This window comes from Procambarus clarkii, chromosome 70 (genome assembly GCF_040958095.1).
Source record: "Procambarus clarkii isolate CNS0578487 chromosome 70, FALCON_Pclarkii_2.0, whole genome shotgun sequence".
Lineage (NCBI taxonomy): Eukaryota > Metazoa > Arthropoda > Malacostraca > Decapoda > Cambaridae > Procambarus > Procambarus clarkii.
The window spans coordinates 30,373,198-30,386,251 of record NC_091219.1 but is presented as its reverse complement, the minus strand read 5'-3'; the positions used below and the strand labels follow the sequence as shown (position 1 = coordinate 30,386,251).

General features: G+C 40.4%; 1 protein-coding gene across 3 annotated transcripts in view; it reads left to right on the top strand.

Annotated features, from left to right (window-relative positions):
• The window catches only part of LOC123775328 (uncharacterized protein DR_0269), a 68,148-nt gene that overhangs the window by 47,197 nt on the left and 7,897 nt on the right, over positions 1 to 13,054 (top strand). For all 3 annotated transcript variants that reach the window (XM_045770403.2, XM_045770404.2, XM_045770405.2), the window contains exons 5-6: positions 386 to 537; positions 7,383 to 7,843. In XM_045770403.2, coding sequence (XP_045626359.1) covers positions 386 to 537; positions 7,383 to 7,843 — 613 coding nt within the window. The remainder of the gene's footprint in view (positions 1 to 385; positions 538 to 7,382; positions 7,844 to 13,054) is intronic.

The window sequence follows — 13,054 nt, the reverse complement described above, 5'->3', positions numbered from 1 at the left end:
TCCTTATATAATTGATTCATATCTGGCTTTATTTTTGTTGTTACATTCTTGTGAAATTGTACTTTAATTCTAGAATTAATTGGCAAATAATATCTTTAGTCAATGCAAATATTTGTGAGTGAGTGTGTTTAGAGAATGTGTTGCTTCCGATTCATTTTAAACTCTTTTTCATGAAATTGATTTTGGTTTCTCAAAAGAGACTCGGGTGAACAAGGAAAAAGTGAATTCCCTCTCATCACCTTTTTCAACTTGCTCATATCCTATCCTAGCTGTGAATTACAGTATATATAAACAAATGTCCTAGTACTGAGTTAGATGTGAACATACTGTGTAAATTTCACTTATGTTTTTAATTAAGTATCTCTGAAGAATTTTTGTATTGCAGGTACTCAGCAGATTGATGTTTGGGGTGCAACCTGTGCAGATGGAAAGAAGAGAGAGGATTTACCAGATTTTGAAGATTTTCAAAAATGGGTAGAAAATAAGAGAGAGATTGTACATGAACAAAAGCAGAAAGAATTTGAAGAAAGAAAATCTGTAAGACATTTAATTTTAAGCTTGTTAGAGACAATGTTCTGAGTTAATTAAGGAATAATCAGTTTGCAGTTCATTTAAGATTCTGAATGCCTTGTTTTATTTTAGGGCAGTTGTGATGGTTATTCTAGGCAAGTATTGTTAACCTCATCTTTCATCACTTCACCCTACACCTCCCCTCCTAACCCCCAACACACCTTTTGTCCTCATTTTCTCATCATTCTTCCCGAGGTTCTCATCTCTCACTATCCAATCTTTCTCATCCCTCACCACTACCCAAGCTTTCTCATCCCTCATCACTACCCAAGCTTTCTCATCCCTCTCCACTACCCAAGCTTTCTCATCCCTCACCACTACCCAAGCTTTCTCATCCCTCTCTACTACCCAAGCTTTCTCATCCCTCACCACTACCCAAGCTTTCTCATCCCTCATCTACTACCCAAGCTTTCTCATCCCTCTCTACTACCCAAGCTTTCTCATCCCTCTCCACTACCCAAGCTTTCTCATCCCTCACCACTACCCAAGCTTTCTCATCCCTCACCACTATACAAGGCTCTCTAAGGAATTATACATATATTTGTTTCTTGAAGTGATAATTACTACTGGTTTTCATGACACTTTGTATAAATATGACTTGGTTTTCATGACAACCTAGATACAGTGCATTAAACCAATATTAGTGATTACAACAGGTAAATAGTTTAATCCTGCAACTGTGCATCACAACCAGGGTTGTTTCATTGATGGAGAGCACAGTGCCCAGAGTTTTTAGGCCTATTAAAAATTTTTTAATTCTCACACATATATGGGGCTCACATTTGCCTCCTTAGGCCTTCAATAACCATCTCCCATATTATAAAAAATCCTGAGTCCCTCACTTTCCTTCTAGGGCCTGAGTAGAAAAATTGGGACCATTGATTAATTGTAACATTAACCTTTGGACAGAGGTTATCATCATACATTAATTCACAAGGTAAGGCGGTCACCGTCATGCAACGATTAACACTATCCCACTCCGTTGCCGCCACTCATCTTCACTCATTTTTCTACTGATTTTGAGTGAGTGACTATGGCTCGCGTCATGTATTAAAATATTTGTAAATAATTCCATTTTTATCCGATCAACTTCTGGGTGGTTTCAAAATGAGCGCGTTTAGATTGCACACAATTTGATACCAAAATGAAAGATGTAACACAAAAATTTATGTCAGAACACTGGAAAGATATAAATAATTTTGTGGTGATGAGCGTCAAAAAGTGTCCAAAAGTTAAAAATATTTGTTAAAATTCCATTTATTGTTCTATTATTATTGGACTAGTTTTAAAATTTGCGCCTTTATATTGTGAACAGTTTGATACCAAAATGAAGGACGTGGCGAGAAAATTGATGTCCGAAAGATAATAAATACTTCTGTGGTTCAAATTTTAAAATATTTGTTAAAATTCCAATTATTGTTCTATTATTATGGGACTAATTTTAAAATATGCGCCTTTATTTTACGAACAATTTGATACCAAAATGAAACATGTAACACAAAAATTTATGTTATCAAACTGAACGAGTATATACATTAGTCTGTAGGTGTGCCAATTGGTGCTCGTTCACGGGTAAGTTTGCCGACTTTAGGCTGTGCTGTGGAGAGTCACGGCGGGCTTTTGAACCTTATATGCATATACCCCTGTAGGGAATTCTATTGCGAACACAATGATACCAAAACGAATGACATAGCACGAGAATCAAGGTGAGAAAACTGAAACGAGTACACAGTATACAGTTTTCGGTGTCGCCGCATTCTCTCCCACACCGAACGGCGCATGAAGTAATTTCTGCGGTGCGTATGAACGGCGCGCGATAGTATTGAAAGAATTATTGTCTCGGCTTTACATGTATGATATGCGTAAAAATAGGCAGATGGATCTACAATTTCCTGACTAACAGAACTCGATGTGTAATTGTCAACAAAATAAAATCCGGACCATCAACCACGAAGAGTTCAATCCCCTAGGGTACTGTGCTTGCTCCAGTACTTTTTCTCATCCTCATATCAGACATAGACAAGGACACACACTATAGCCCTGTATCATCCTTTGCAGATGACACTAGGATTTTTATGAGAGTAGACAACATAGAGAACACAGCAAACCTCCAATCAGATATAAATCAGGACTTTCAATAGGCTACAGAAAATAATATGACATTTAATGAAGATAAGTTTCAGCTCTTGCACTATGGTAAAAATGAAAATATAAAAACAGAAACCACCTACAAAATGCAGTCAAATCATAACAGAATGAAAAAGCAATGTAAAGGATTTGGGTGTAATCATGTCGGAAGACCTTGCCATTAAAGAACTCAAACAGTAGTCGTCACAATTGCAAAAAAAAAAAAAAATATAATGGGTTGGATAATGAGAACTTTTCGAACTGGGGATGCTATACCACTGGTGATACTCTTCAAGGTGCGAGTGCTCTCTAGAGTGGAATACTGTTGCACAATGACATCCCCTTTCAAAGCTGGTAAAGCTGCTGGCCTGGAGAGCATGCAGAGATACTTTTCAGCTAGAATCCACCTGGTAAAATATTTAAACTATTGGGACCGACTAAAATGCCTAAATCTTTATTCTCTTGAGCACAGGCAGGTGCGATACATAATAATTTACACATGGAAAATAATAGAGGGGCTGGTTCCAACCTGCAACGGAAATAACACCACATGAGACCAAGAAGGCATGGCAGGATGTGCAGAATACCTTCGTTGAAAAGCAGAGGTGCAATACGTACTCTGAGAGAACTCTAACAACATCAGAGGCCTGACACTGTTCAACACGCTTCCACTACGCATACATATAACTGGCCCAACCCCTCACAGTGTTTATGAGAGAACTCGATAAACACCTCCAAAGGTTACCTGATCAACCAGGCTGTGACTCATATGTCAGGCTGCAAGCAGCTGCATCCAGCAGCCTGGTTGACCAATCCAGCAATGAGGCCTGGGCGATGACCGGGCCGTGGGGACACTAAGCCCTGAAACCAACACAAGGTAACCAGAAGGTATGATGCAAATATGGATATTAATAGCTCTCTGTGGACATAATGGCATTTACCTTTACCTATGAAAAAATTCTGCGGCCTTTTTATAGTTACGTGTACTGTACTAGGTAAATGCGGTTATCGTCATGAATGTTAGTAGGGTAATGCAATCATTGTCATTCTGCAATTTAAACAGTTATTGTCCGGGTTTTACATGTAAGGTGTAAATATGAATATAATAGCTATGTGGACGTAGATAAAGAGAAACAAGTGATAAACAATCGGTGAAACATCTGAGGATATTACGGAAGCATCAGCAAATTTTATTGCGAAACCACCCAATGAAATGATAAATATTAATTTATTTTCATGCTTTTATTACATTTGCATACAAATTAATAATTCTATATTGGATATTTGTTTTCAACACATTTGTGGGTAGGACCATAACCTCCATAGCTGCTGGCCAAGAGAGCATTTATTTTTTCATGCTAGGAAAAAATTATTAAAATTAAAATATTAGTGTCAAAGTTATATAAATATTGATACATTCATTCTTCCATACATATCGATATAAAAAAGATTATCTAGACATCGAATGTCAAATCCAAAGAGTTCATCCCACTGTGAATAGCTGATGTAAGATATAGTGTAGATAGATGAGTGCTGAGATGACACCTTCAACTTGTTTATTGCATAAAATAGGCTATACTGTAGATATTGAGTTTATTTCCACTTTTCCTTACAGTTTGCATCGAAATCATTCATTCTATAATGAAAAAATATATGTATACCTAATATTTTATACATACAGTACAGTATTGCTAAAATTTCTAAGAGTCTTTCGGCCTTGGATGATACATATGGTAATGACACGAGGTGCAGTAATAGATTCACTTTTGGCTGTAATGTGTATTTTATGAATATTAGTATTCAATAATATAGTTTGTTAAATAATGTTAAAATTTGCATAAAAGGTTTTCTGCATTGTACAATAGTTTATAATAAGACTTGGTGGATGTTAACTCACTGCATCCTGACAATTATGATTATCACCAATGTTAGTCGTGACTTGGGTGAACAATCATCACTGAATCCAACATTTCTATATTCCGCTGAACAATTTGCACCACCAGTACGACTGCCACCACCAGTACGGCTGCCGCCACCAGTATGGCTGCCACCACCAGTACGGCTGCCGCCACCAGTACGGCTGCCACCACCAGTACAGCTGCCTCCACCAGTATGGCTGCCACAAACAACCACTACCATCACTACAACTGTCAAAAACAATTGCTGTCACTGGTACAACTGCCATAAAGAACCACCATCACTGGTACAACTGCCATAAAGAACCACCATCACTGGTACAACTGCCATAAAGAACCACCATCACTGGTACAACTGCCATAAAGAACCACCATCACTGGTACAACTGCCATAAAGAACCACCATCACTGGTACAACAGGGAGCCAGTCAGCTGAGCGGACAGCACGCTGGACTTGTGATCCTGTGGTCCCGGGTTCGACCTCAGGCGCCGGCGAGAAACAATGGGAAGAGTTTCTTTCACCCTATGCCCCTGTTACCTAGCAGTAAAATAGGTACCTGGGTGTTAGTCAGCTGTCACGGGCTGCTTCCTGGGGGTGGAGGCCTGGTCGAGGACCGGGCCGCGGGGACACTAAAAAAAGCCTCGAAATCATCTCAAGATAACTGCCATAAAGAACCACCATCACTAGTACAACTGACACAAACACTGAGAGACATCATGAACAGCCGTTACCACTAGTACAGCCTCCACTGTCACTCACAGTACTGCCTCCACTGTCACACCCAGTACAGCCTCCACTGTCACACCCAGTACAGCCTCCACTGTCACAGTACAGCCTCCACTGTCACACCCAGTACAGCCTCCACTGTCACACCCAGTACAGCCTCCACTGTCACAGTACAGCCTCCACTGTCACTCACAGTACAGCCTCCACTGTCACACCCAGTACAGCCTCCACTGTCACAGTACAGCCTCCACTGTCACTCACAGTACAGCCTCCACTGTCACACACAGTACAGCCTCCACTGTCACACCCAGTACAGCCTCCACTGTCACACACAGTACAGCCTCCACTGTCACACACGGTACAGCCTCCACTGTCACACAGTACAGCCTCCACTGCACACACAGTACATTCTCCACTGTCACACATGGTACAGCCTCCACTGTCACACATAGTACAGCCTCCACTGTCACACATGGTACAGCCTCCACTGTCACACATAGTACAGCCTCCACTGTCACACATGGTACAGCCTCCACTGTCACACATAGTACAGCCTCCACTGTCACACATGGTACAGCCTCCACTGTCACACATGGTACAGCCTCCACTGTCACACATAGTACAGCCTCCACTGTCACACATGGTACAGCCTCCACTGTCACACACGGTGCAGCCTCCACTGTCACACACGGTACAGCCTCCACTGTCACACAGTACAGCCTCCACTGTCACACAGTACAGCCTCCACTGTCACACACAGTACAGCCTCCACTGTCACACACAGCTGCTAGTATCAAAACTATTACAAATGTAAACAATGACAGGCCAGACCTAACCCAAATTCATTTAGCCTTATGTCCCCTTCTCATCCCTCCCGATCCACCCTCTGCACCAACCTGTCTATATTTAGTGCACTCCTGGAACTCATTGTACCTACCATCCTTCCATGCATTAATAAAACCACCATTTAATCACTGTACTCATTTCTTCATTATATTCTTGTTCTTAATCATAAAATTATGTATGATAGAAGAAAAACTTCTCCTAATTATTATAATTATTTTGTTAAATACAAAATTATAGATAGATTATTGATTGTCTAGTTTTCTAGACAATCCAGCATCATAGATTATCACAGATTATCACATCATTACATCAATCTTTGTCATAGATTGTCTAGCATAGATTATCTAGTTTTCTGTGTGATGTGGGTGTGCCTCATCTTACTAACTAACATTGGGAAGTGTTGCAATCTAGAAGCCAGTTATTTAGTAATTTTAGTTTGTTAAATAGTTTGTTAAATATATTATGTAGTGTCCTCTCAAGAGTTTCTGCAAGTTAGTCAGAGCATGTATGTTCATTAAGTTTCATATGTCTTCATACTGTTTTGTTTTCATCAGCCATCCGCTTGATGGGAACCGATTACCCACTTGCATAGCTTGTCACCTAATCACTCTGCCCCAGTACTCATTACACTAATGTCTATGTCGGTACATATGCTGGCTCAGGTATACCTGCCTATTTCTATTGGGTATAGTGTAACAAAAAAAATAATAGAAGACATGATGATGATTTGAACCTGCACAATTGGTACAGTACTTCCAAGTATACACCCTAAATAACTTGGCCATGACATGCTAAAAATAATGCACCCTGGGATTCGGCTGAATCCTCTTGGGGTTCTGCGTCTTTCTCCGAAGCCCAGTCATGGTTTTCCGCATTGTCCAAATGCACTTTGGCTGAGATATAGGAATTCTACCTCCAATGCTTCACATGATGTATGAATGAGAAAGTCATTAGAAGCCATGATGAGGATGGTGAAAGTTCGAATCCTCATTATGGCTTCTACCGAGTGTCTCGCTGATACATTACGTTTAATGTGATTTCATTATGCATATGATTTAACCTTGCTAAATTATTTTTGAATTTGTGTATGTGGTCTATATACACTTGTTTGCAGCTTATGATAACATTTTGTTGACCAAGGAATAAGATTCCATATTAATATTTAACAATAGTAATCAAGCATTTTTTCTTTCCAGGCTTTTCGCAGGGATTTTGACTCTAGGAACAATAGAGATGGAGGGCGTGGCGGTTGGGGTGGTAGGGGCAGGGACAGAGGGAGAGGATATGGTCGAGATGACAGAGGAAATTCTGGGCGAGATGACAGAGGAGGTGGTTCTAGTCGAGAAGACAGAGGTGGTGGCTATGGCCGAGATGAACGAAGTAGTTATGGTCGTGATGACCGAGGCGGCTTCGGTCGCGATGACCGAGGAGGGTCAGGTCGAGATGACAGGGGCAGTGGCTATGGTAGAGATGACAAAGATGGAGGCGGCTATGGTAGGGAAGACAGAGGTGGTTTTGGTCGGGAAGACAAAGGCAATTATGGACGAGATGATAGAGGTGGTGGAAGCAGTGGTGGTGGTGCCTATGGTCGAGATGATGGAGGAGGAAATCGAGGATATGAAAGGGAGAGAGAAGATTATTCACGTTCATCTAGAAGGTAAGGAGTTATTATTTACTTTTATGTTGTGCAATAAAATATAATGTTGTTGTAGAACAAGTAAAATTAATGAAGTCTCCATTAGTTAAATCAGTAAGTACAATGTACAATAAATGTACATTGCCACATTTAAAATTCATAGGAAAAATAAGGCTTTGGTTGTAGATAAAAAGCTCCTTTCTGTCAAAACCAGTAGATCACACAGGCAAGAATCCCTCATTCTCCTAGGGCTCTGTGGGTAAAACCAATTCTACCTTCATCCTCAAAGCAGAGTAGATCTTTTCAAGCCTTCCATGTCAAGCCGTGTATTTATTGATAGTTGATGTAAATGTAGAGTGAAGATAGCAAGGGTCTTGAGAGGAATATTTGTGGGGTCAGATTATTATACAATGCTGTACAAAATTTGGGTGAATGGGAGGTGGTTGTTGTGGGCTGCTCTTGTGCAATAATTATAGCCTGTAACACTGCTAGGCACAAGAAAATTAAAAAAAAAAATTTCTCCTAAGATTGTTAAAACGTGTTTTCTGATCACAGGGAAAAAAAAATCACAGGTGACATATTTTAGCTGCAATAGGGCGAGGAAGTCTGGCAAAATTGAGGCATTGACGGAAGGGGTCCTGCGGCGGTCTGCTCCACCCGTGCTCTCAGGCGGGAGTTGTCACAAAGATATTATGACCTAATTATTTCAATGTCTCTCGTTGATTTTTTCTCCCTTTTTTTGCAGTAATATTATTCAATAGTGTGTAGTGTGATTTTTTATATAATAAAATGTGTGAACCATTGCTATACTGTACTAAAAAAAATTGTGTTCATATTAGTATACAAGTATCTACATGTTTTGTTCACCATAGTGAACCACTAAGCTGGTGTGGTGAGTCCAGACAATAAGAGGTTGCCACACAAAGTCAGCTGATGCTACCTACCTCTCCCCAACATTCCTCCTCCCACCATACTGTTTGTGCTGTTATTACACTATACACACACATTTATATATATATATATATATATATATATATATATATATATATATATATATATATATATATATATATATATATATATATATATATATGTAAGTATCTATATGTTTTACTCACCATAACTGAACAACTAAGCTGGTATGGTGTCCGAACAGCATAGTGGCCACCATACACTGCATGACAAGTCACACATTAGCCAGCAGACAATGTCACATCCCTCACCAAAATGGCTCCTCCTAACATAGTCCTTTTGCTGTTATTACACTATGTACACACACATGTGATATATTATTACACTATATACACACACACATGTGATATATAAATATCTGCATTTGTATTCATCATAGCAAACTACTAAGCTGGTATGGTGAATCCTGACAATAACAGGTTGCTCGGACACCACCTCTCCCTCCCTCCCTCCCTAACCAAGATGCCTCCTCGCACCATACTATGCACATCGCTAATTATCACCATAATACTGCTATTATCAGAATCCTGGTCACTAAATCCTGTAAATGAATAATTTTCCACAAGTTTATTTTGTAAAGGAACGAGAAGTCATTTCAAGATTCTTAGACCAAACAATGGCAGTGTGCTGTGGCTAGCGCTGTGAACATCTTGAACAACATTGTGTTCACTGATATCTGAACATTGTACAGTCTTTATCACAGTCAGGCTCTTCTGTAATACTATCATGGCTTAATAATATCAGTTACATATATGTTTTGACATTTTTAGGCAATGCTGTGGTCACAAAGCTGAATAGCAGTGCTGTTAGCTCATGCTGCGTGCACCAGCTTTGGTTACTCACTCAGTACTGAGGCTCTCACACCCGGTAATGTTACCCACGATTTTTTTTTTAAATGGTGTCTGTTTATTAGAGCCCTGAGGAAGCTAATGTGAACCCTGTGTAGCTGCAGAACTTTTAAATCTTACGTCATACTCCCAACTATACATATATGTGTGCACTGTGCTGCAATAGTTACTCCAGTTATATATGTATATATATAAAAAACAGGTATATAAATATATATATTTATATAGCTGCAAGTTTTTTGTTTTAGCGCCTCAGTGGCGATCTAGAGGGCAAACGCCTGCTGCATCCTCGGTTTCTGTCCGAAAGCGGAGGAACTTCAAGAGATCCATAACCTTTAACCCCTTAACTGCGCGGCCTCCAAATATGACCCCCCTTCCCCCAGTGCAAAGGAAATAAATTATCTGGAAAAATTATTTTCTGTCTTGAAAGTGTCAAAAACCCTTCCCTAAGTATGGGTATAGTAACAGAAGGTCGAAATTGTACGTACTTTGGTTGCTATGGGGTCCGTAAGTTCGTGCGTGACGTCATCATTCCCTGGTCACCCATGGTGTATGCCCCCGGGGCTGCTAGGGCGCTCAGGGCAGGATGCGCGAGTTGCCGCGAATATATTTTTGTTCATTTTCTGCGCACAGTTCCAAATACATTTTATATGCTTTTAAGTGCCAATCCTATGTATAATGAACACATACACTATATTATGGTAGTAAAACATCAAGTACTGTCCGAAGACACTGTGTTACGTGCATAACACATGTGTACACATATCTGGCACATATTTCCATTGTATCATGCTAATTTATGTATATATACAATCTATTTACACACTATATACATTCGCCATCAACACACTCAGAACTCCGCGAGTGTCAGCTGCCACACCCTCACTCCTCCAACATCCAGTCTCTTCATCACTCCTCCAACATCTTACTCGCCAACATTGCTCCTCCCACCATACTGTTATAGTTTGTATTACACTATGTACACATGTCGTGTATACCTATCTACATGTTTTATTCACCAGAACTATGCAAGTAAGCCGGTATTGTGTCCAAACTTTACAGTGGCCACCATACTCTGCATGAGAAATCACATGGCAGCCAGCAGACGAGGCTACGATTACATCACCTCCATCACCAAAATAGTTCCTCCCAACATGCTCCTGTTGCTGTTACTACACTATATACGCACGTTGTATATACCCATGTACAAATGTGTTTACCATAGCGAACCACTAAGCTAGTAGTGGTTCATGGAGCCTCGGTTTCTGTCCGAAAGCGGAGGAGCTTCAAGAGATCCATAACCTTTAACCCTTACACTGCTCAGGGGTCCTGGGGACATTTACACCCCTGTGTGCAAGAAAAAAAAAATAAAAATAAATGTTTTCGTCTTCTAAACATGTTAATTTGTGTCCCCTGAGCACGGAAAAAATAAAAAATAAATCGTAGGCGACATATTTTGGGCTTGACCGAGGAAGTCTGGCAAAAAGTGGGCGTTGACAGAGCGGTTCTCAGACCCGGTCAGCGTCACCCGCGCTGACAGATGGGAGTTGCCACAAAGATATTATTACCTAATTGTTTCAATGTCTCCGATTGATTTTTCTTAGTTTTTTTGCAGTAATATTATTCAATAGTGTGTATTGTAATATATTTATATAATAAAAGTGTTGAATAATCGCTATACTCAAAAGTATGATGTGCATATTAGTGATTCAATTATTATGTTTATAAAACAATAAACAAATAGTTTTGCTGCTATTACACTCTATACACAGGTTATATATAAGTATCTGCATGTTTTGGTCACCATAACGAACCACTAAGTTGGTACTGAGAGTCGAAATGCAACGAAGAGTTACCGCCACACACCAGCCAGCCACTCGCTGCCACTCCCTCAACACATGCACTAAACTTTCTTCCCCAACATTACCATTTGTGGTGTTATTACACTATATACAGACGTTATATATAAGTATATATATATTTTGTTCACCACAACTGTACAGCTAAGCTGATATAGTTAGTTCAGGCACTAAGAGTTGTCGCTATACACAGATGTCGGCTGGCGGCTCCCTCACTCTTTCAAGGTCACATGCACTAAACTTTCTCCCCCAACAATACTGTTTGCAGTGTTATTACCCTATATACACATATTATATATAAATATCTACATGTATTTTGCACCGTAACTGTACACCTAAGCTTGTAGTGCGCCCAAAGAGCATAGTGGCCACCCTCTAAACAGCTAGACAAATCGTGCAGACGATGTCACCTCCGTCACCCATATGGCTCCTCCCAGCATAATCCTTTTGCTGTTATTACACTAATACACACATTATATATAAGTATCTACATTTGTGATCACCATAGAGAACCACTGACCTGGTATGGTGAATGCAAACAATAACAGCTAGCCACACAGTCAGTAAACGATGCTGTCTCCCTCCATCTCTCAGCATCACTCCTCCCACAGCGCTAATTATTACAACAATCCTGTTATTATCACAACCCTGGTTATTTATATCACAGTCATGGGTCATCTGTAATATTGTCATCGGTAAATAATAACAATTATATATTTATTTTGACATTTTTCAGCGATGCTGTGGTCACAAGCTGAACAGCAATGCTGTTCGCTCATGCTGCGTGCGCCGGCCTTGGTTGCTCCAACAGTACTGTGCCTCTCACACCTGAGAATATTGCCCACGATTTTTTTTTTAAATGGTTTACAAGAGCCCTGAGGAAGCTACTGTGAACCCCGTGTAGCCGCGGGCCATTTGAATCGGGCCTGGCACCCTATGGCATATATATACACCATGTGCACCGTGGGACATGTTACTCAGGGCATATATATACGCCATGCGCAGTTTAAGGGTTAACCCCTTAACTGCGCAGCCTCCAAATATGACACCCTCCCCCTGGTGCACAGGAAATAAATTCTGCTCGCCCATGGAGCCCAGGGCCACCAGCCGGGAGCTGACCAAACCACTGCTGAAGAAACTTTAAATTCAGCCACAATGTGCGCTTAGTATAATTGCCGCCGTCCAGGACAGGATGCCTGAACTTTGGCCTGTATCGAGCTCCTTTCCCCCCTAGGTCAAACTACTGACCTTACCCAGAATACAACCCACAACAATTTTAACTCCTGGAGTATTTACTGTTAGGTGAATATAGGCAGCAGGTGAAAGGAAACGTGCTAAAGGAGTTCTTGGCGCTTCCGGGGACTGAACCTGGAGTCTTAAATTGTGAGACAACAATCTAGATTGTAGCCCCACCCCTATTCTTAGAATGTGAGTCCGGTACCGAAAATACAGTCTTAAGATTGATCTCTGTGTTGTACATGCAGGCGATTATGATACAAAAATTGGTAGGGACATTAACACAGAAGAAGACTCGCTATCACTTCTAGATGATC